Raw genomic sequence first — 25,367 nt, forward strand, 5'->3', positions numbered from 1 at the left:
TCTGGGGGCAGAGATGGAGAGGACATGAATCTGAGGGCAGAGATGGAGAGACATGAATCTGGGGGCAGAGATGGAGAGGACATGAATCTGAGGGCAGAGATGGAGGGACATGAATCTGGGGGCAGAGATGGAAGAGGGACATGAATCTGGGGGCAGATGAAGGGTATATATGAAACTGGGGGAGAGATAGAGGGGGGACATATAATTTACGGGTGACTGTAGGAGGATTATACTGTGTGCGGGCACATGAAAAATTAACGAGTGGGCGGAGTCAACACAAAAGTGGGCGGGACTAAATTTGCCGCACATTTTGTCCCTCTTTCAGTTCTTCAAAAGTTGGGAGGTATGTAATACTGTGTACTGGGGCCAGTATGGGGACATAATACTGTGTACTGGGGCCAGTATGGGGACATAATACTGTGTACTGGGGCCACTATGGGGACATAATACTGTGTACTGGGGCCACTATGGGACATAATACTGTGTACTGGGGCCACTATGGGGACATAATACTGTGTACTGGGGCCAGTATGGGGACATAAGACTGTGTACTGGGGCCAGTATGGAGACATAATACTGTGTACTGGGGCCAGTATGGGGACATAATACTGTGTACTGGGGCCAGTATGGGGACATAATACTGTGTACTGGGGCCACTATGGGGACATAATACTGTGTACTGGGGCCAGTATGGGACATAATACTGTGTACTGGGGCCAGTATGGGGACATAATACTGTGTACTGGGGCCAGTATGGGGACATAATACTGTGTAATGGGGCCACTATAGGGACATAATACTGTGTACTGGGGCCAGTATGGGGACATAATACTGTGTACTGGGGCCAGTATGGGGACATAATACTGTGTACTGGGGCCACTATGGGGACATAATACTGTGTACTGGGGCCAGTATGGGACATAATACTGTGTACTGGGGCCACTATGGGACATAATACTGTGTACTGGGGCCAGTATGGGGACATAATACTGTGTACTGGGGCCAGTATGGGGACATAATACTGTGTACTGGGGCCACTATAGGGACATAATACTGTGTACTGGGGCCACTATGGGACATAATACTGTGTACTGGGGCCACTATGGGACATAATACTGTGTACTGGGGCCAGTATGGGGACATAATACTGTGTAATGGGGCCACTATAGGGACATAATACTGTGTACTGGGGCCACTATGGTACATAATACTGTGTACTGGGGCCAGTATGCATACCACCCAACCGTCCCGATTTCCGCGGGACATTCATGAATTCGGTGTCCTGTCCCACGGTCCCGGTCGGCGGGAGGTATGTCCCGGACTTCCGAAGGAGGCCGATGAGTTGAACACATATGTGAGTAAAGCAGGAGCTATCACAGCTCAGCTCCTGCCTTACTGCTGCACACCGGCTTCGGCGTGTGTAGGCGCGATGTGATGATGTCACATCGGGCCTACAACTATGTGAGTGGAGTGAGAGAGCGGCAGGGGAGCGTTGGAAAGTTAGTATAAGTATTTGTGTTAAACATTGAGGGGAACGTAATGTAGAGGGCCTATGAAACTTGGGGCATATGAGGGGGGGGGGGGGGGAGAACAGCATGACACTGGGGCAGATGAAGGGGGGGAGAATGGCATGGCACTGGGGCAGATGAAGGGGGAGAACGGCATGACACTGGGGCAGATGAAGGGGGGAGAACGGCATGGCACTGGGGCAGATGAAGGGGGGAGGGAGAACCGCATGACACTGGGGCAGATAAAGGGGGGGGGGGAGAATGGCATGACACTGCGGCAGATGAAGGGGGGAGAATGGCATGACATTGAGGCAGATAAAGGGGGAGAACGGCATGACATTGGGGCAGATAAAGGGGGAGAACGGCATGACACTGGGGAAGATGAAGGGGGGGAGAATGGCATGGCACTGGGGCAGATGAAGGGGGAGAACGGCATGACACTGGGGCAGATGAAGGGGGAGAACGGCATGGCACTGGGGCAGATGAAGGGGGGAGGGAGAACCGCATGACACTGGGGCAGATAAAGGGGGGGGAGAACAGCAAGACACTGGGGCAGATGAAGGGGGGAGAACGGCATGACACTGGGGCAGATGAAGGGGAGAACGGCATGACACTGGGGCAGATAAAGGGAGGGAGAACGGCATGACACTGGGGCAGATGAATCTGGGGCAGAAATGGTGGGGACATGAATCTGGGGGCAGAGATGGTGGGGACATGAATCTGGGGGCAGAGATGGAGGGGGGGAACATGAAACTGCGGGCAGATAAAGGGGTTATATGAAACTGGGAGAGATGGAGGGGGGAATATAATTTACAGGTGACTATAGGGGGATTATAATGTGTGGGGGCACATGAAAAATGAATGAGAATGGGCAGAGTCAACATAAAAGTGGGCGGAGCGAAGTTGCTATAGATTTTTTTTGTGCAAAAAAAAAAAAAAGGCAACCTTTTCTTTTTTTGCAGCAAACTCACCACTTTCTCAAAAAGGGAGCATGTGAGGGCGTGTAGATTTATTATCATTTATGGCAGAAATCTGGCGGACACTGAAAATCTACATCCGCTATGGGCTGGCGCGGAACATGGTCCGTCAGAAGGTGCGCCTCCCATGCCCACTTTGCGGAAAAAAATCACAGTGTGGACAGACTGTGATTTCCAAAACTGTTGCAGTTTTGAAAATCGCAGCATGTCATTTATATCTACGGAAACTCCGGCGGATTCCCCATAGATGTAATTGTAACAGAAAGTCAGTGGAGGAAAACTCTGTGAACTTTCTGTTCAAAGAGCTGCGGGAAGAACCGCAATGTATTCACGCCGCGCTTGTTCCGCAGCACTTTAGCGCGGCCGTTCCAGGTTTTCACCACATCATATATGAGGTGCAGCCTTCACCGTTGATGGTGTTCATAACAACAGTGTGATATATTTCCCCCATTGAGCACTGTATATACAGCAATCGGTAAGTATACAGCGATCTGGGGTATAACAGCCGCCTCCCTGCTTTTACAACTGTACAATCTGTACAAGAATATACAGGAACATCCTTATGTATAGAGTCAATGGCCGGTCAGCATCTGGTAAAATGACAACTCTGGGGCATCTTTTCTTATAACTCTGCCCGATGCTGTTTCTCTGTTATTCCCCCTGGAAATGTATGAAAAAATTGACAACTGGGTGTTACCATTTCCCTTGTCAAAGAGGTGTGTCCCTACACACATAGCACTGATTGAATGGTCTCAGACTGTACAGGGACATTCCCATAAGTGGAAGCATCCAGTAGTCAAGAGGAATAACAGAGGAACATATATTTCCCAAAAAACAGACATGTCATGAGAGATGACGTGTCCTTGTAAAAAAAAAAAAAAAAAAAAAAAAAAAAGAGCATTAGTATAAAAATATTAAAAAGGGCAAATAATGATGCAAATACTATTTAGGCAGACTAACAAATAAAACAGGCCCGTCACAAGTAAACCCATGACTTGCTAAATCGGTAAATGATGGCGGGCTACTGAGGACCAAAACACACTGGATATTAAAGGGTTGCGTGCCAGGCATAGTATAGTCGGTAGATGTTGTACCTCGTAAGGTCCTTATTCAGGACACACTTGCCAGCTATAGACAGTGCCACTTTGGCTGACTATATCTTCTCACCCCCATGTACGACTACTCATCACTGCCATTACTGTCCTATGACGTACTAATGAATGTCTACGACCAACAAATGACCACAAAGAAAACAGGATTAGTCATCATGCAGAAGACAAAAAGTAGCAGCAGGCTGAACGCAAGACTGTACCATGCTGTCTGTAGATAGGGGGTTTCCTATAGATGTTATCTTTAGCTCCAGTGTCTACAGAAGAGAAAAGGAAAGAATAAAGGAATGAAAAGACACAGCCTGCAAATCATATATCTTTAAAGGGATTGCCCAGAATTAGAAAAAAAAAAGATCTGTACACAGCGCCACTCTTATATACAGGATATATCTGGTATTACAACTCAGTACATTCACACGACCAGGAATGAGCTGCAATACCACACACAGCCAGCGGACAAGAGTGGTGGCGTTCTGGAGAAAAACACTCAAATATTTTCTCACCCTGAACAACCCCTTTAACTCAACAAAAGAAAGCGTGATACCAGTCATATGCTACATTTCATATTAAAGGGGAATCCCACCTAAAGTCATTGCATGACTTTTTATGTAGAAATGTAAAAAATTAAATAATCCTCAGCAGGTACCCATATAGTGGGGAGGGCAGATGCCAAGGACCACTGGGTCTGGGGAGCCCCATGTCATACAGGTCCTAATCTTGTAACAGGGCCTACAAGCACCCAGGACTGGCAATGCCCAATACACTACCAGAGCTGATATTAATGCCCGGCGGCCCCTCCACAAGTTTGGGAAACTGATTTTGGCTTAAAGACCCTGCTGAGTTTAGATGGAGTCCCCTTTAACGCTTAAAAGTCTAGTGTGCAGGGCGCTAGCAGCCATTTTGTGGTTCTGAAGACTATATAGGAGAATGTCACATAAGATTTTACTAAGAGAAAAATAACAAAATGGCTGCCCTCGCAGATAGTGGGAGACAGATTGGCTATAGGAATAAGTTAGTACATGAAGCAAGCATGAGAAGTCAAGAAAGAGCAGGAGGAATAAAGATATCTGTAAAGGAAAGCTATTATCAAAAAAAGGTTTAGCTCTATTGGAACATGTTCACACAGCAAATGTCATTGGCAAATCCATGAGGAATTTAGAAAACGCACAACAGAAACACACGGGTGAAACTTAGATGTCTGCCCCATATTGGCCATCTGATTTACACACGGAATAATACTACGCAGATGTAGTCATAAAGTAACCATATGAATTGGAGGCAGAATGTGCACAAATTCTGTCAGGATTTAGGTGAGGAAGCCACACCGAAAAACAGACAGAATTATTAGGGTAAGTTCACACAGAGTTTTTTGGTCAGGGTTTTGAGGTTGTATTCGCCTAAAAACCCTGACCAAAAAGATGGCTCCCATTGAAATCAATGGGAGCCGCTCAGATGTTTTTTCCGGGAGACATTTCTTCCGGCTCCCGGAAAAAAGAAGCGAGGTGCTCATTCTTCAGGCCGTGTCGCCTCACGATTCGGCCTGAAGACTCTCCCTCCTCCGGACTAGGCCCATTCATTGGGCCTAATCTGGAGCGGAGTGCGCGGCTGGATGCTGGTGCAGTGCACCGGCTTTCAGTCGCAGCTACCTGGTTTTTGAATTGGAACCTGAGGCGGCCTCCGTCTAGGTTCCGATCCAAAAAAAACCATGTGAACTTACCCTCAGGGTAATACTAGGTTCACACCTGCGCAGGGCCCTTCCTCAGTGGACTCAAACAACAGAGTCAGTTACACATGGACACCACTGGACTCCATTGACTATAATGGGGTCTGTCTGGTGTCCACCATTTTTATACTGAAAGTGACAGAGGGAAAAGTCCTCCATGCAGGCGGTTTTGGTTGTTTCTGTGTCGGAGTCTCCAAAAGAACTTAGTCTTAGTTCATACAGAGTTTTTTGCAGATGGATTTTTGAGGTGGAATCCATCTGAAAAAAACACATCCCTCAACTCTCCCATTCATTTCAATGACTGTCAGGCAGAATTTTAACTCTATTTTCCGACAGATTCTGCATTGCAAAGCCCATTGTAATGAAAGGGAGGGAGAAAAACAAACAAAAAGCTCTGAAAAAAAAATACTGGAAATTAAGGGTCCATTCACACGGAGGAAAATATCGCTTTATTTGGCGCTGAATTTTCAGCACTGAAAAAAAAGCCTTTTTTTTTCCACTAACGAAATTTTCCCGCTGAAAATTAAGCACCAGATAAAGCGCCATTGTCCTCTGTGTGAATGGACCTCAATGAGTTCCTTTTTCTGGTAGCAGTAAAAGGAACCCATTGAGGTTAAGTTCACACTGGGTTTTTTGGTCAGGATTTTGAGGCCGTATCCGCCTCAAAATCCTAACCAAAAAGACGGCTCCCATTGATTTCAGAAGCGAGATGCTCATTCTTCAGGCCATTTCCCCTCACGATTTGGCCTGAAAACACTCCCTCCTCCTGACTAGGCCCATTCATTGGGCCTAATCTAGAGCGGAGTGCTCGACTGGATGCTGATGCAATGCACAGGTATTCAGTTGCAGCTACCCGTTTTTTGCTCCGAAACCTGAGGCGACCTCCGCCTCAGATTCCGGACCAAAAAACCCCATGTGAACTTACCCTGAGGCTGAGTTCACGCAGAGTTTTTTTTGGTTAGGAATCTGCCTCAAAATCAGCCTCCAAAAAAAGTCTAGAGTTCTATTGGGAGGCTGACCAAAAAACTGTGTGAACTCAGCCTAAAGTCAACGGGAGGCTTTTTTTTCAGCGCTGAAATTCCACACCAAATTCCTCACCATTTTCCTTTGTGACTGGACCCTTAGGGGGCATTCACACGGAGTAACGCGGCGCAGATTCTGGCACGATAACTCGCGTAAGAATCAGCACTGCATAACAGAATCCATTGACTTCAATGGGTTTCGTTTAACAGCGTAACACATAGAAATCAATGGGTTAAAAAGCCTCCCTTTGATTTCAAGGTGTTACGCGCGTTAAACGGAACCCATTGAAGTCAATGGGATTCTGTTTTGCAGCTTTGATTCTTACATGAGTTATCGTGCCAGAATCAGCGCCGTGTTACTCCGTGTGAATGCCCTCTTAGATTGTGAACATTGCTGAATAAAAGAGCAGTATGTGCTAGGCCCCCAAAACCTCTTGCTACTAGTGAACTTTAAATTTAAGGGGGATGTCCAGCAGACAAGGGATGGCATAAAAATTTTAAAAATGATACTCACTTTACCGCTCCTATGCCACTCCCATTGCAATGTCTGTTGGATTCTGGTCCCACTTGACCTGAGGAAGTGCCCACTTTTTTTTATTTTGGTACATCACACTGATTTTTTTTATTATGTACCAGACAACCCTTCAGGGGGACCCTTCATGTCCTCTGAGATGGGAAACACCAATATATCCGCCATTGGGGCGCATATTGGCAAAGCTGACAGTGCGCTGAATTTAGTGTCAGCATTCTAGTGGCATTCTACTGCCCATCTCTGAGGACATGAAAGGTCCTCTTTAAAGGTGTTCTCCAGGAAGCCTGTGAATATTTACTTCCTCTTGAGCTTTAAGGAGGCAAACCAAGGAGTTTGGCGTTGATTTGGGGTATAACAGTCCATGGAGTCTCATCTCTTGGGTTCCTTTTTCCGCAATGGTATGTCGCAGCCCCCAGAAAAAAGAAGCGACATGTTCTTTTTTCAGGCGGATTCCGTGGCCGGACGTCCACCTGAAGACACTCCCTTCCGACTAGGCCCATTCATTTGGAGCTACCGGTTTTTTGAACCGGAATCTGAGGCAACCTCCACATCAAATTCCAGTCCAAAATACCCCGTGTGAACTCAGCCGAGGGAAAGTTCACACAGGGTTTTTTGGTCCGGAACCTGAGGCGGCCTCCGGTTTTGGACCAAAACACGGGTGCACTGCACTGGCATCCAGTTACGCACTCCACTCCGGATTAGGCCCAATAAATGGGCCTAGTCGGGAGGAGTGAGTGTCTTCAGGCCGAATCGCGAGGCGAATCGGCTTTCAATGGGAGCCGTCTTTTTGGTCAGGATTTTGAGGATACAGCCTCAAAATCCTGACCAAAAAACCCTGTGTGAACTTACCCTTAAAGTTCCCAAATGCCTTGTATTAGGCTGGTCTTACACGACCGTAATTTAAGTCCGCAAATGGTCCGCAATTGAGAGTTTTCAATTGCGGACCATTTGCAGACACATTATATTCAGTGCGGCCTCTTACACCACCGGATATTTTATCTGTGTGATGTGTGATGTGATGTGTGATGTGGAGTCTCATCTTCCTCTTGTTTGGTGACAGCTGGACACCTATGGAGCAGCGATTCGCTAGAATCCTAGCCACTTTGCCTGTACTGTAAAACACCGTTTCTGCCGCGGGCAAATCACAGCGTTTCCAGCCCATGGGGCCCCAACCTGAAACCCGGTGGAAGTATTCACAGGATCCTAGGAGAACCCCTTTAAACTTTATAAGGGATTTGGAGTTCTGTATCAGAAAAAACTAAGCTCCAGCGTTCTGTGAAATTCTTGGTACCTTTCATTCTAAAAAAGAGAAATTTTCACCAAAATACTTCACACTCCCATCCATACAGGTTTTTTTTTGATAATAGCTTTACATAACTGGAAAGGCTTATATCGAGGAAGAAATAAAAAATAAAATTTACATTACATATTTTTTTCCGGTTTGCTTGTATGTATAGTAGAAATAAAAAATGAAAACAGCGGCAATAAAACAATCATACAAAACGAAACATAAAATAACAAAAAGAATTCATTTTAGTAGCAATTGCTAATCTTATAGAATTTCTATTGTGTTACAAAACTTCTGACTTGTGGTGACATGTCCAAAGATTTCATAGGTGGAAGTCTGTATACTAAGACCTTCACCGATCTCTGGAACGAAGAGGCAGAAACCCTCAGCTAAGGTCGGCCATTGCTTGGATCCATCTGGAAAGGTGAGGTTAGCTTTGTACAGGCTCACAGATAGGGTTGAGCGATCTTAAGATTTCAGGATTGTTTTTAAAATCCGATTTTCGATAATTTTGCAGCCGATCCGATCGTGAAATTTGTTCGATCGCATTCGGGATCTGATCTTTCCCGATCCCGATTGCTCAACCCTGCTCACAGACTTTCTATGAGCTCAAAGAACATTCTTCTTGGCTAGTCTTCTGCCCGTTCTTTCTGGAGATCACTGGGGATCTTAGCACCTGGACCTCCACCGATCAAAATCGTTGACATGTGAGAGTATACAGTGGCATAGATCTGAATTCCTTGTTAGTGTTCACAGGGTAAACCCGTGCATGAGCCTACCTGGGACATGGAAATGTCTAGGCGCCTGTTGATAAGAAGAAGAAGATGTAGATTTGGTGTCTGAGCACATGGATAAGCTTGGAGTGCTCCGCCCACTTTCACTGCCTCCAATGGGAAAAGCAAAGAAAGTAAATAAAACTGAAGTTCGAGAAGTTTTCAAGTCATTGAGATATTGTCTTCATGACACAGAATGGATGGAAACCCAAGACAAACACAAACTCTAGACTTCAGACTAAGTTTTGGGTTATGAAACAAACAAGCAAACAAAAAGAAATCCAAGATTAGATCAATGGTATTTTTTGAAACAGTTCTTTTTAGCCAAAAATATAAAATATAAAAAATACCAAGTCTTAAATAAAAATATTACATAAAAAGTTGCGCTCACAGATGTTCTTGTCATTGATTCCTCTCTGATCATTGCTCTTACAGAATATACAGTCAGTAACCGACTGATGGTCCATTAGGTTCGACCTCTAATCTTACCCTGTGGATCAAGAAAACGGCAAAAACCCCTAAGGGTCCATTCACACAGAGGAAAATGGCACTTTATTTGGCGCTGAATTTTCCACGCTGAAAAAAAGGTCTCCCATTGAAGTCAATGGGAGGCTTTTTTTCAGCGCCGAAAATTCAGCGTCAAATGAACAGCCATTTTCCGCCGTGTGAATGGACCCTAAAGGCTGAGTTGACACAGGGTTTTTTGGGCCGGATTTTGACATGGAATCCGTCTCAAAAAACCGCCACCCATTGAAATCAATGGGTTCCTTTTTCCGCAATGGTATGTCGCAGCCCCCAGAAAAAAGAAGCGACATGTTCTTTTTTCAGGCGGATTCCGTGGCCGGACGTCCACCTGAAGACACTCCCTTCCGACTAGGCCCATTCATTTGGAGCTACCGGTTTTTTGAACCGGAATCTGAGGCAACCTCCACATCAAATTCCAGTCCAAAATACCCCGTGTGAACTCAGCCGAGGGAAAGTTCACACAGGGTTTTTTGGTCCGGAACCTGAGGCGGCCTCCGGTTTTGGACCAAAACACGGGTGCACTGCACTGGCATCCAGTTACGCACTCCACTCCGGATTAGGCCCAATAAATGGGCCTAGTCGGGAGGAGTGAGTGTCTTCAGGCCGAATCGCGAGGCGAATCGGCTTTCAATGGGAGCCGTCTTTTTGGTCAGGATTTTGAGGATACAGCCTCAAAATCCTGACCAAAAAACCCTGTGTGAACTTACCCTTAAAGTTCCCAAATGCCTTGTATTAGGCTGGTCTTACACGACCGTAATTTAAGTCCGCAAATGGTCCGCAATTGAGAGTTTTCAATTGCGGACCATTTGCAGACACATTATATTCAGTGCGGCCTCTTACACCACCGGATATTTTATCTGTGGTGTGGCCGGGCCGCAACCAAGGTCCGCACTGAATAGAGCAGGTCCGCAAAGGCTGTGAATTCACGGCACTGCACGGACTCGCCCATAGAACTCTATGGGTGTGGCAGGACACGGGCGTCTGCAATGTCTATGTTGCTGATCAGCAACTTGCGGAGCGTAAAATCAATACGGTCGTGTAAGATCAGCCTTAGAGGGAAATAATTTCTTCCTGACTCCTAGTACAGTAATGAATAAAACATTTCTTGTTTCCACTATTCTTGTACCCATAATCGAGGCTTCTCTAGAAGTCTTTCAAGAAAGTAACATGTTGTGTCCAAAAATGAATTTAATATATTATTATGATACTATTATTATTGTTATTATATATAATGAAGTTAGTCAGCAAAGATCGTTGGAACTATTAGGTTAACAAAAAACATGATGGCTTTCCAGACTGGACATTCACTTTAAAGTAGGGCCCAACTACACAACTTATTCCAAAACAGCTCAAATCAAGCAACTATGTGTTTCTATGGTACCAGACTACAAACCAGGCCAGTGTAGTCTGATCTTGCCATCATACTCTCTATGAAGTGGAAGCAGTGTTGATAAGAGCATCATGGCCTCTTCAAAAGGTTAATTGTCAGGCCTGAAGACACTCCCTCTTCCTGACAAGGCCAATACATTGGGCCTAATCCGGAGTGGAGTGCGCAACTAGATGCCGATGCAGTGCACCCGTATTCTGGTCCAAAACCGGAGGCCAACTCCTACCCATCTGATATAGTGACCTAGCCTAAATAGGTTATAATATTACAATAACAAAAACTCTTTAACCCCTTTCCACTCAGTGCTGTAACTATTATGGAGTATTGATCGTATAGTTAATGATCAGTATGGCACTGCCACTCCACATGCACAGGAGCTGTGTCTGCTACATAACTTCCAGGGCCTAGTCCGGAGGAGGGAGTGTCTTAAGGCCGAAACGCGAGGCGAAACGGCCTGAAGAATGAGCATGTCGCTACTTTTTTCCGGGAGTCGGAAGAAACGGCTCCCGGAAAAAAGACCTGAGCGGCTCCCATTTCAATGGGAGCCGTCTTTTTGGTCAGGATTTTGAGGCGGCTACGGCCTCAAAATCCTGACCAAAAATCTCCGTATGAACTCAGATTCCCCACCATCAATGGCCCCATGGATCCTTTCCCCAATTGCACATAGGGAGTCTATCAGCAACATACTGCAACACAGAAGTATTGCACTACATTGCAGAGATTCCAGGTTTAAGTTCTATTGTGGTACAGTAAAAATTAAAAAAAAAAAAAAAGTTTAAAAAAAAGGTATAAACAATAAAAAACCCCTTCAGAATTAAAAAAAATTATTCACATAAACAAATAAAAAACAACATATTTTGTGTCACCATGTGCGTAGGAGTCTAGACTATCCAAAAATAACTTTATTTATATGGTATGGTGAATACCATTAAAAAATACCGCAATGCGCAAATCAATTTCTTTGGGTCACCTTTCCTCCCCCAAAAATAGCAATAAAAAGTAATAAAAAAAATCAGATATACCAGAAATGGTAACATTTAAAACTACATAAAAAGAGCCCTGACACATCTCTGTCAACAAAACAGTAAGGCCGGGTTCACAAGGGGATTTTTAGTCCGGAACCTGAGGCGGAGGCCGCCTCAGGTTCTGGTCCAAAATACGGGTAGCTGTGACGGGATGCTGTTACACTGCACCGGCATCCAGTCGCGCACCCTGCTCCAGATTAGACCCAAATGAATGGGCCTAGTCCTGAGGAGGGAGTGTCTTCAGGCGGATGTCGCCTCGCGACTCCCGGAAAAGAGAACTGACCGGCTCCCATTGATTTAAATGGGAGCCGTCTGACCAAAATACACCGAGTGAACTCAGCCTAAGAAGTTATAGACGTCAGAATACAGTGACCCCAGGAAATTGTTTATTTTTGAAAAATGATGTTTTATTTAGTAAAAGTGGCAAAACTTAATAAACCCAATACAAATATGATATCACCATAATTGTTGCCATGTAGAGTGAACACTGTGCGAAAAATATAGATAGATATGTACCCCAAAACGGTGCCAACATGGGTATGTCGGTAGAAGAAAAAGTTATAAATTTTGCGGCGATGGAAAATATGAAAAAAGTCGCCGCGCATTAACGCCCAAACTACCCTGCATCCTTAAGAGGTTAAAGTAGAGGTTCAATATACGAAGTATTTGTTGCTGAAGTCTACACACAACCTGGTCTGCTACCCCCAGATACTCCAAGTATTGGGGTATAGATATTCATAAGTTGCATGTAGAGAAGAAACCTGGACCAGAGCTGCCATGTAGGAGCATGTGCTGATTCCCCTATAGTCCTAGCCTTGACGGAGTACGGCTCGTCTCGTAGCTGCCTACACATTACTATGGATTACACTGCATGTGTAGGAATAGTAACTAATAACTATGCACGCTTACGGAATTCACAAATCACCTAGGAAACAATGGAAGATAATATGGTGGGATGGCTGAGATTCCATAATAATATTGTACATACTGCGCTAAATTACTGTATAAATAACATTCATTTTACCCTCTAGGGAAGGTTAAGGTATGCGGCCTGTGTGCCTTCATCATTGACTTCATTGTTTGTTTTGTATTTTACGTTCTCAAAAAACCTTTAATAAAAACTGATTATACATAAAAATATTAATGAATAAGGCAGGATCAGCTTTAAAGAGGTTCTCCGAGGAGCCTTTTTTTCTTAATTCCTCTGTAGGGGTTTTAGACGCTGTGCCTAAGGGTTCCGCCATGGTTCTGACCCTGGATCATCTGATCGGAAACCAGAATCCAGGCTGCTCTGCCTCTTTCTTCCTGTGCAATGGGGGTTGGCAGACTATAGTAAAGCCAGTCCCAATAACACAACTATTGGTGAATGTGGGCCGAGTGCTGGTTCTGATCATGTGATCCATACTCAGAACCGACGTAGCATGCTGAAGCCAAAGGGTAAGTTCACACAGGGTTTTTTGGTCAGGATTTTGAGGCCGTATCTGCCTCAAAATCCTGACCAAAAAGACGGCTCCCATTGAAATCAAACCTTTCCGGCTCCCGGAAAAAGAAGCGAGATGCTCATTCTTCACGCCATTTTGCCTCGCGATTCGGCCTGAAGACACTCCCTCCTCCTGACTAGGCGCATTCATTGGGCCTAATCTGCAGCGGAGTGCGCGACTGGATGCCAATGCAGCGCACCGCTACCCTGTATGAACTTACCCAAAAAGTAATGCAGGAAAAACTGCGGTGGAAATGCATTACGGTTTCTTACGGCAGGCAAATTGCGGCATTGAGGCTACATGGGGCTCTGGACTTAATGGGATTACTGGGCCTATCATATTTATTCACTAGTTACCAAGAATATCGCCATACATTGCATGGTGGCTGCACTTGGTATTGCACCTTAGCCACTTTAATTTGAATGGGACTGTGAGCACAGAGGCCATGTGACCAATGGATATGATGTAACTGGCCTGAGAAGAGAAAATGGAGTTGAACATTCTAGTCCCCGACAGCCATTTTAAGACTACTCATTCTTCCCTATTAATATCTCAAAATAGGGCTTGTTGGAGGAATCAGCCAAAAGATGGCCATGGATTTATTTGTTCTTGGGGACCCCCTTTTCTCTTTGTACACCCCTATCCATCAAAGACACGCAGTGAGCTAGCCAAAGATTCATGTGAAAAAGTATTCACATAAAAATTAGATAAACATGGCTGCTTTCTTTCAAAAACACCTCCATTATTCTTCATGGGCTGTATCTGATATTACAGCTTAGCCCGATTCAAGTGAACGGGGCTGAGCTGCATTACCTGACACAACCTATAGACAAATATGGAGCTGTTTCTGAAATAAAGCATGTTTTTTATTCTCATAGAACCCCTTTCATTTTATTGTAGACGAATAACACGCATGTTAATCACATGTTCATGGAGGCTTTCAATGTTTAGTCATTAGAGACAATGGTAGAGACTTCCTTGGACACATGAGATGTGGGTTCAGATGGAACGGGGGGATATTTTATGGTTACAATCAACATGTAAGACACATAAAAGGATGATGAAACGAATGGAAACGGGAAAACAAAAACCCCTTCCTCATGCATCCACCACAAGACAAAACAAAATGGCCGCCCAAACAATGCCCATTAACTACAGGAATCACGTCACAATGGCATTCCTGTCCTTACCTTTGAAGAAAGGGATGTAATGATGCCTGAATGTAGATGTGGGGCTTGTATGTTGGGACAGGGAGATGCAGCTACTGGTACCGAAAGGATCAGTACCAGCTGATAAGGCAACAAAAAAGGAAATTAATAGAATGGTTTAGCTCCATGGTGGAACTCATGCAGAATCGACAGCAAAGATACATTGCAAGGCATTGAAAATAATAGAAGCAAATGTTTGGCAGCTTTCTCGTTGCATGAGATCATGCGGCGGTATCTGCTCCAATGCCCTGAATGGAACTGAATGTTGTATCTTCAAAGAAACTCAAAGCCACCCATGAGACACTAGATACTGATTTCTAACCAGTGAAGAATCTCATTGGTTAATCCATCTTACAGCATCCACATGAATTATAACATGCTATTATATATGACCAGAAACATCCTTCGGACAACCAAATTGAATCATGCGACCGCCATGTCCTCAGGTGATGGCGGAACATTTTTTGGAGCATGTGGAAATGTTCCATGAAATCATCCATGGCGATCTAATGGATGAACTACTTGGTGTCCAAGGGTTAAGGTCCTCAGTTCTCGTCGAGGTTTAGTTGCTCGGTTCTTGAGGAAGTTGTGGTTTTTGTGTCGTAGTCCCTCACCTTCAGAATATAGTTTCAGATTTCAGGGTCCAGTTCCTAACATGAAATGGTTTAATTTCTAGTCTTCTATGTCCACTACTGATATCCTTCTAAGGCTAGCCATACACATTAGATAGCTCTTGGTCAACAACTTTTCCTGCTGATCCTCTTAAAGGGATTCTACCATTAAAACAACTTTTTTACTAATTACCACGTCGGAATAGCCTTAAGAAAGTGAACTCATCCAGGCATCGGAGGGCTGTACGGACCTTACTGAGCATGCGCAGTCGGCTCTAACAGGGTTTCTGCTGTTAGAGCCGACTGCGCAGGTGTCAGACATGACGAAGAAAGAAGACGACAGACAAGGGGAGGAGGCAGATGAAGAAGAAGGACGCCCCCATTGCTGCCGAGACCTCATTAGCATACTGGTAAGTACCGGTATTTCTAAGGAATGGCGCGATGGAGACCATATCTAAAGGTAGGAGACGAATAGCCTTTCTTAAGGCTATTCCGACGTGGTAATTAGAAAAAAAGTAGTTTTAATGGTAGAATCCCTTTAAATACAACTTGTCAGAGGGGAGTACGCTGATGCCATGAAGACTTATTCTGTGCACACCAGCTTCCCATCCCGTCAGTGCCCCCCACATAGCAATCATTCCCCCTTTTGTGCCACAACCTTCCCCACAGAATCTTTGAGTATATGTTGCTGACTAACTACAATTTTTGCCTTTAAAGCTTGGTATCATAAATCTTCTCACTCCAGGGAACCAGAGGGCAGGGGGAATAAATTTACGATGCATAGACTACCAACCATCAAAGAAAATCAGAAAGGAGATCAAAGTTGTTTATTCAGCCCTATTGTGGAGAGTGACTTGTGTCCTTCTGGATTCTGGACCCTATCATATCGGTGACCAGATCAACCCATATAGTTATGCCAGTGGCAGCAGCTTATCAAGAATAAAAGGATCGGACATGTTGAAATCCACCTCCCTAATCCTTCTCTCCCCAACACCTGCTGTTGGAGAGTCAGGAAGTCACTGTACATATCAGATGGTCATCCAGTCCTACCAAAATCTGAGCGTTAGTCAACATTGATCTAGTGTGTATGGTCAGCTCCAGAAAAGAACTGCTACTATCTTACAGATATTTCCTTCTCTATAACCCATGTGCATGCCCCTATCAGTTACATTACAAGGTGACACTTTGTTCATTCCTTGCCCCATTCTTGTGGTCATCTAGCGATTCAGATGGCCATGACATTAAAGTGACACTGTGGGCTTCTTTACAGTACTGCTGCAAAGAAAATACTGCTTTCTGGTTCTCTCTGGATCACATCATGGTGAATGAGGAAAGCTGAAAAGATCAATCCATTGATACATTCCAATGACAAATAATAAATAGGTTTATTATTTATGGAAATATCTCAATAAAAAATGTTTTAGACCTATAGGGAAAAGATGGAATCCGGGATTACAAAAATCATGGCTGACTGCCTAAAACAGCACCACGACTGTCCACGGGTTGACGGTGGAATCACAACCCTGCTCAATAGAGCTCATAATGCAGTGGAGCTGAGCTGCAATACCAGACACAACCAGGACAATACAGGAAATGAAAATAGAGAAGACTCTCAAGGTACTTTTTCTGTACATGAACCCCCTCCCCTAAATCTGGCATTGGCTTCTGCACCAAGTGACATATACCAAAGCATAAAAACAAAAAACGTTAACTTTATCCTCTATACGAGGATTGTTAATATATAGGGTTCATGTATATTTTTGTACATTTTTTCACATTGATAGTCTAGATTATAATTGTGCACCAAATGTATTACAATATTAACAGCAGCACTGAGGATTTCAGCTCCTTAAGCCCTCACACAGGCTCAGGGCCTAGTCAATGAAATCATCACATAGACCGTACCGATATTGAGGTTTTTTATCAAACTGGTTCAAATACTTCATTTTTGCTGAGATTTGTGCTATGAGAGGGGACCAATATAAATTTCAGAAGATCGGCCTGATCCTCATGGGTGGGGTTAGCATGCACCACCTGACTCCTCCCTCCTTTCCAGATTCATTGCAAGTTTAGCATTGATTTAAGATTCACAATTCTCTTCTCTTCCTTACTGGAAATGTAGGCTGAAAGAAGAGTGGACCTTTGAACCAACAATGGTGAGGTTGGGGAGATAAAATACAGGAATGGGGTCCAAACATCACAGGCGACTGTATTTACCTGTCCGGCTGTAGTGCTGGGGAGAGTGGGATGTTGGTGTGTATCGTCCATAGCCAATAGAACCGGTAGAGCTTGGGCTGGACGCCCTGTACTGTTTTAATGACCGGTCATCTAGATCTCCCTTAAAAATAAAATGAGGACCCAATATTACTATGTTATACAGTATACTTAAAAAAATCTGTGTTCTATACAAAACAACACTTCAAACAAACATACGGACAAGCCACAGCACAAAGTATATACTATACTGAGCAAAGTGCTACAACTATACAGTCAGCTTCCCATTTGAGAACATCCCATGTACCCGCTGAAGCATGACAACTTTGCACCTGGAAATTGATTTGCGGCCAACTTTATGAGTTATATTTTAAATGTATATATTTGTAGCACCAAAAAATTAAATATATACCATGTCATAAAATTTTGACAAGTCATAGCGATATATCAGAGGTCCGGATCTGAAACTAAGGAGCTCAACCAAGTGCTTGGCTGTGATTGTCTCTCTTAGGCATGGTGGGAGTGGCCAAAGATGGGTTCATAGATTTCTACAAGGTTGCCTCAGCAAGCCCCGCCTCTTCAAAAAGACTCGATCACAGCTAAAGGGGTATGAGCAATTCTGCTCCTTTGTTTCAGCCGGACCCTTATCAGTCTACACTTGTCAAAAGTTTTCTGAACTTCAGTTTCTCTTTAATGGTAATAAAAATTACAATAATGATTTATGAATTGAAGACAGACTTTTGTTTTAGAAAAATACTTTTTATATACCTTTTCAAGAATGTTATGTGAGTTGAGGGGGTTCAAATGTCTACAAATAATATCTCTCCATCTGGAGGACCTGTCCTGTCCGGCATTATGGAGGCAACACATTGATTTATTTGGACACTGTGTAATACTTCCTCTTTCCTGTGGGGGTGCTCCACGAAAAAGGAGCACTCGCTGCCATATTTTTCCACAGACTACAGCTGATCCAGCAGGAGGACACTATGTGATCTAATAACTGTCAAGGGAAACTTCTAACAAGTAGGTACTGTCGAAGGAAGAAAACCCATTTAAGAGAAAATGTCATAAGGACAGGTTCCCTTTAAATGTGAATTTGACCATTAAATGGCCTTCAAAGACAAAGGTTTTGTTGCTGTGATTTCTAAAGGGAGTCTGTCACCAGAATCTGGCATATCAACCCACCTAGAAGATAGATAGGTTAGGGTCACCAGAACCAGCATATCACCCCAGCCCTGCAGGTAGATAGGTTACAGTCACCAGAACCAGCATATCACCCCAGCCCTGCAGATAGATAGGTTAGGTCACCAGAACTCAGTATATCAACTCAACCAGCAGATAGATAGGTTAGGGCCACTTGAATCAAACAGTGTCTATCCCTTGTGAATTGCTGCCTCTATTGCCAAGATATATGCTTTTATCTCTAAATGCAAATGATCTCTTTGGAGCATTGGGGGTATTACCATTGCTCCATTATTAGTGCTTATTTGCATTTGACAAAAACAGCGATATTAGCAATGGAGGCAGCGATTCACAAGGGAAAGAAACCATTTGATTTGGTGACCCTAACCTATCTATCGGGCTGGGTTGATAAGCCAGGTTCTGGTGCCAGACACCCTTAAATGCATTATGAGCAATTCCCTAATATCTCTCCAGTCCCTCTCATCCACCCAGTAGAAGAAGGTGGTTTATGGGGGTGTATCTTCTAAAAATCTTGCGTATAAAGCTATTGTGACAGAGAGACTAACGCCTACGGCTTAGCACAAAGTAAATTTCCATTGCTGTCTATTTCTATAAGTTGTATTACTATATACCGGTGCATAAAGGGTGTAGATCATCTAATACAGCTATGTAATCCTTCACGTCCCTTCATATTATTTTTCTCCAAAAACACACACATGAAATAAGGAATATGATGGCTTGGTAATGAGATGTATGAAAATAATAATGCAAAAAATAACATAAAAATAACAAAAAATTACTGTTTACAAATAAAACATGTATACATGGCCAATTACCTCTGTAGGTGTTGGGGAGAGCAACTGAGGTGACTGCAAACAGCAACATAAAATAGGAAATTAGTGAGAAGAGTCAATGCAAGTGACAAAAATGGAAATATAAGAGTGGTTAGCATCTATGTATTTGTGAACCATCTACAGGCAATGCATGTTATAACCAAGTCAGTCCAATAATAAAAAAAATTATTTGGTTGTAATGTCATGATTGTATCACTCTGACCCTCTTATAATGAATGGAAGTATGGTGGAGGTATGGGAGGAGATGACAACCAGAGCTTCTAGGAGGCCACATAAAGTTCCACCTGTGGCAAGTTAAAGGGGCTACCTGGGATTAGAAAAATATAGGGCTGTGGAGTCTAAGGGTAAGTTCACATGGGGTTCCGCCTCAGGTTCCGATCCAAAAACTGGTAGCCGCGACTGTAAGCCGGTGCACTGCACCAGCATCCAGCCGCGCACTCCACTCCAATGAATGGGCCTAGTCCGGAAGAGGGTGTGTCTGTACCTGAGTGTCTCCCATTGATTTCAATGGGAGCCATCTTTTCGGTCAGGGTTTTCAGGCGGATACGGCCTCAAAACCCTGACCAAAAAAACTCAGTATGAACTTACCCTAATTTCGACTTCGACCCCAACTCCAACTCCTACATAAATGGTTACCATCCAAATGCAGTAAAGCTCCTCTAATGCATGAAAAACTATACATTAGTATACAAACTATACTAATTCATTATACACTATTAATAATTGTATAATGTAATTAAAAATAATAATCTTATATTAAAGCCAGAGTCAGTGCCGGTAACTTTTTTCTTACTCCACTCAAAACTGGCCCCATCTCTGACTCCATGACTCCGATTCCGACTTCACAGCCTTGGAAATAAAGAACTTTCCAAGAAGTCCTACTTTAGTACATGGGCTGTTTCTGGTATTGCATCTCATGGTAAAAAGATTGTATATGGTAAATTTAGGGTATGTTCACATGGCATAACTTTCAAAGGAATGTGAGGCGGTCTTCCAGCAAAAAATCTACTGCAAAACATGGATCAGCTTTGCATTTTTTTTTAATGGAACGAAGTGATGGGCGCTTCTATTTTCAGGGCTCTGTTCAATCTCACTGAGGTTACAAGGGCTCAATAATTGCAGAAACTATGGCATGAGTCTCACACTTGAGTAGTCCCATTGTATATTTGGTTAAAGGGTTGGTACAGGACTTTAAAAACACTTTCTTCTTCTCAGGGAGTGACATCATGGCCATGGTACAGCTCTGTCCCAATCATTATAATGAAATGGAGATGTGGCATTGCCATGTGACCAATGGACGTGATATCACTTCCTGAGAAGAAGAAGGCAGCCATGTTTTCGAAGCCCTGCTTAAGCCCTTTAACCACACGGGCCAACCTCTAGCAGAATGCTAAGACTTGACTTCAGCCCTCCACAATGCTTTTTGGAGAGAATTTTCAGGTGGAAGACCACCTTATAATCCTCTCCAAATGCCACTGTGTGAACATACAGTTACTCGACAGAAATTGCACACAGATTTTGATATGTATTCAATACTGAAATCTCATTGTTAATAGAGATGAGCGAGTAGTATTTGATCGAGTAGGTATTCGATAGAATACTACGGTATTCAAAATACTCATACTCGTTCGAATACTACTCCTATTCGCAGTAAAGATTCGATTCAGAACCAGCAATGATTGGCCAAATGCTATACAGTGTATAGCATTCGGCAAATCAACGCTGGTTCTGCAGCAGGCTCATCCTTACTAGTCGGGAGAGCTGGCAGCTTGCGGTTATGTGGGAGCTGACTTTTTCTCATAGGAATGCATTGACCAGCGTTGATTGGCCGAATGTTATACAGTGTACAGCATTCGGCCAATCAACGCTGGTTCTGCAGGACGAGTAAGTTCACATTAGCGCTTGCCTCCTGTCCAGAAGGAGTCCGCAGGAGGACCCCCCGAATGGAATATCAGCGCAACTGCAAGCGCTGTGCACTTAAAGCACACGGACCCGTTATAGTCTATGGGGTCCGTGCGCTTTAACTGCACTTCGCTCCTCCTAAACACTCTCCTCCTGCTATTCATGGACTTGGTGACTCTCCTTTAGTCGAATAGTGGTTTCCCCTGAAACAAGCATTTTTTCCCATAGACTATATTGGGATTCGATATTCGATTGAGTAGTCAAATATTGAGGCTCTACTCGAAACGAATATCGAATCTCGAATATTTTACTACTTGCTCATCTCTAATTGTTAACAATGTAACATCTACCTTAATGGTAATCCACATTAACTTAAAAAATCCACCATGTGAACAGGCCTTAGGGTAAGTTCGAACGGCGATTTTTGGTCCAGGACCTACGGCAGCCTCCGCCAAAAGCCGGGTAACCGCGACTGAAAGCCGGTGCACTGCACCGGCATCCAGCCTCACACTCTGCTCCAGATTAGGCCCAATGAGTGGGCCTAGTCCGGAGGAGGGAGGTCTTCAGGCTGAGTCGCCTCGCGATTCGGCCTGAAGAATGAGAACCTCGCTCCTGAGCAGCTCCTATTGATTTCAATGGGAGCCGTCTTTTTGGTCAGGATTTTAAGGTGGATACGTCCAAAAATCGCTGTGCGAACTTACCCTTAGGCTGCATTCACACAGAGTAACGCCAGGCGTCATTTGTGTGTAATTTGTGTGTCTTTTACGGCCGTCATAAAACGTTTACATAGAGTTCTATAGGAAAAAACGTCCGTCATTTACGTCCGTCATTTACGGCCGTCATTGTAATGACGGCTGTAAATGACGGCCGTAAATGACAGCCGTCTTTTCCTATAGAACTCTATGTAAACGTTTTATGACGGCCGTAAAAGACACACAAATTACACACAAATGACGCCTGGCGTTACTCTGTGTGAATGCAGCCTTAGTGTTATACCAGAACATAATAGAAACCACCGCTCATCTCTATTACAATAATCTGCATTAAAATCAATAGACGTGAGCTGCAAGACCAGACGCAGGCCACGGACTAAGATGTCATTGTGGAGCCAAGATACAATACCTGACACATGAAACGGGGCTGTGGAGTAGGAGTCATGAAGTTGGAGTCAGGGCCAGTAACCGACTCCGGCTCAGACTCCTGCTTCGACTCTGACTCCTTCATAAATGGCTTTCAACAGGGTGGAAATAAAGAGGAGTCAGAGTTGGTGTTTTGGCCTACTGACTCCACAGCCCTGCCCGCCTGCAATACCAAACACATAACCAATCAGATCAAAGCTTTTACTTTTTTTCCGTGCACATAGACATGTAAATTGCAATCTGATTGGACGATCTACTTTTTGCATTTTTTTTTTTCACCTGTCAAAATAAATCTACATGATAAAGATAAGAAAATGAATAAAATGCTGTAACAATAAAACAATGTCAGGGGATACATCGTTTTATGAAAGCATTTTATTTTTTTGCATTACAATGGTGGTTTCTGGACAGAATGAAAGATCAACTGTGAAAAATAATAATTTCTATGCAGTTCGATTTGCTTTCTAGATCATTTTTTAGACGTGTGGTTTGTGGCCAGTTGCTGCAGGACATGCTCAGATGTTCATGTTTCGATTGTTGCATTTGGCTGCCTGTCTATATGGCATAAAAACATGGTGCTGACTACAAATCTTCCTGGCCTGAGAGCCCTGAAACACATATATCATGGCTGTCACAGCTGTGAGTATTGATTTAAAAAGACATAACTCAATAAAGTTGTTCTGGGAAACCACGGCACTGCAAAAAATGGGATTAATACACATGTGCGTTTCCTCCTGTACACACTAAAGCAAAAAATATCTGAAAATACATCCACAGCAGTGCTAAATCCTCACTGTTCTCTTGTGCACCCTTTGCTTGGCTTTATTTTACTTGCTGCTCCTTGTATCACTGTTATTTACATGCAATGAATGTGGACAAACTATATTTCCCATGATTCATCTGTCTGCTCTCGTTCTATGTCTACCCCTCCCTTCTCCACTCTCCCCTGCAATGAAATCACAGGTAATGAATCAATTTCCACATCCAAGGTCACCTGCTAGATATTTCATTTGCTGGCTGAACTGCTCACAGGGAGGGGTAGTGAGCTTGTAAACAAAATGTCACAGCTGAGGTCAATGACCTGAAAATAAATCAAATAAACGGTGCTGAATTTATACAGGGTGTATATTAGGAAGTGTTTTGTATTGCTGCATCCTGTTATTTGGCCCATATAACCCCTTTAAGAATCTACACTGATTTAACTTTCCCCAGGGTTTATACTGCTGGTTGTTTTTTAGGTTGTCTAGAGACCACCTAACTTCCTGTCTAGGTGACCACCATTTGAGTACATGTAGCTTCACTGAGTGACGTGGTCACTGGAAGATCTATATAATCTATATATGGTACAATAACCTGCCTCTCCATGGTATATAGAGAGCTATTTAAGTCCCTCATTTTAGGAAGCATGAAAAGATTGCAGGAAATATCACATAGCTTTAGCAGATACTACATGAAAGAGAAGAGGGAAGAATTTAAGTTATATAATGTGGACCAATCTGAAAGATTGAAGAAGAGATGTCAACACAATTCACTCACAATATGCAGAGAGAGTGCAAAAAATATGATATATTATTCGCAAATTATGAAAAAAAGATGCTAAACTTTCTATTTTAACAGCTTATATTTTTAGTGACTGCTCTCACGTTATCTATAATGGGTGAGGAAAAACATTAAACAAAAATTAAAATTTTGGGAAGGACTTTAATAACCATGACAGACTGGACATATAGAACGCAGAGGTTGGCCTAAAGAGGGTCCGCCCATGAGGAGCAAAGACTTCCTACAAGCGTGGCAAAGTCTTAGTACTCAGGCTAAACGTGTGGTGTAAAATGGCGCAGAGCAACAGACAACACATTCCTATCTGGCCCATCGACTTTTTTTTTAATTGTACAGTTGGCCAATGCGGATGTTAAAGTGTTTTTACGGCCCCCAAACAAAAAATAGTGAAGGGCAGGGAGGGGTTAAAATTTAAAAAAAAGCCATACTCATCTGTCACGCCATCCCAGCTGCAGCTCCCTGGTCTGCAGTGCCGGTTTTTCGGTTCCGTAACTCTAGTGATGACGTCAATTGCCCCAATTGTAGAGGTTCCTAATTTTTGTTTGGGAGCCAGAAAAACCCCTTATATGGTTTACTGGTGTGAACATGTATGTAAAGTAGTAATGCTATTTTCCCTAAATGGGAATTGTAGCCAGTCATCCTGCATATTGTAGGAAAATTTCACAATGGGGAAATGTCACTGCATAATTTTGTATATTTTTGGTGTACATTATTTGTGAAGTTTTGCCTGATGTGGTATGTTCTGTCTAAGGTTGAATTATAGAGGTATTTTACCCTAGAAGTATTGGGGGAATAAAACGCGTTATGAAGGACTCGCACAGAGTGCTTATGACACTGGGACTCCGTGGGCTAGCATGTACATGTCAAAGCATATATGCACGAGGCCTTAAAGGCCATTTAGCCATTAATATTAGATAAACAGGGGTCCAACACCCAGGACCCTCGCTGATCACCAGTACTGAGACAGTACTTGCCATACAAACTGTAGATTTCAATGGGACAGTGCTGAGGACCCACACACGCTGCTACAGTTTGTACGTTGAATGAGCATCTTGGCTAAGGTATGTAAACAATATCAAGTGCTGGACTGTCTGGGTCCAACACCCGGGACCGCTGCAGATCTAATATTGTTGGCCTATTCTAAGGATAACCCCTTTAAATTAAAATATAGTTCTGGGGGAAATTAAGCTCCAATTAAATTTTTTAAGTTCTTGGAAGTTCCCCTGAATGCAAATGACATGATCCTTTCTATTCTCTGCACATATAACTCCTCCGCTATAGGGCACACTTATTTATGGGAAGTGGTAAGGTTTTCCCATACACTTTATCAACTCTATTATTCATCGCTCA

At 43.5% G+C, this 25,367-nt stretch overlaps 1 protein-coding gene across 6 annotated transcripts in view; it reads right to left on the reverse strand.

Annotated features, from left to right (window-relative positions):
• Nucleotides 1-25,367, reverse strand: part of ABLIM2 (actin binding LIM protein family member 2) — a 140,721-nt gene that overhangs the window by 33,386 nt on the left and 81,968 nt on the right. For 2 of the 6 annotated variants that reach the window (XM_075260687.1, XM_075260660.1), the window contains 5 exons: nucleotides 19,402-19,434; nucleotides 17,387-17,507; nucleotides 14,541-14,639; nucleotides 8,939-9,043; nucleotides 3,798-3,851 (listed from right to left, as the gene is read on the reverse strand). In XM_075260687.1, the coding sequence (XP_075116788.1) occupies nucleotides 3,798-3,851; nucleotides 8,939-9,043; nucleotides 14,541-14,639; nucleotides 17,387-17,507; nucleotides 19,402-19,434 (412 nt within the window). The remainder of the gene's footprint in view (nucleotides 1-3,797; nucleotides 3,852-8,938; nucleotides 9,044-14,540; nucleotides 14,640-17,386; nucleotides 17,508-19,401; nucleotides 19,435-25,367) is intronic. The other 4 variants (XM_075260650.1, XM_075260642.1, XM_075260669.1 and 1 more) reach the window with 4 other exon arrangements.

The sequence above is a fragment of the Leptodactylus fuscus genome, chromosome 1, assembly GCF_031893055.1.
Source record: "Leptodactylus fuscus isolate aLepFus1 chromosome 1, aLepFus1.hap2, whole genome shotgun sequence".
Taxonomy (NCBI): domain Eukaryota; kingdom Metazoa; phylum Chordata; class Amphibia; order Anura; family Leptodactylidae; genus Leptodactylus; species Leptodactylus fuscus.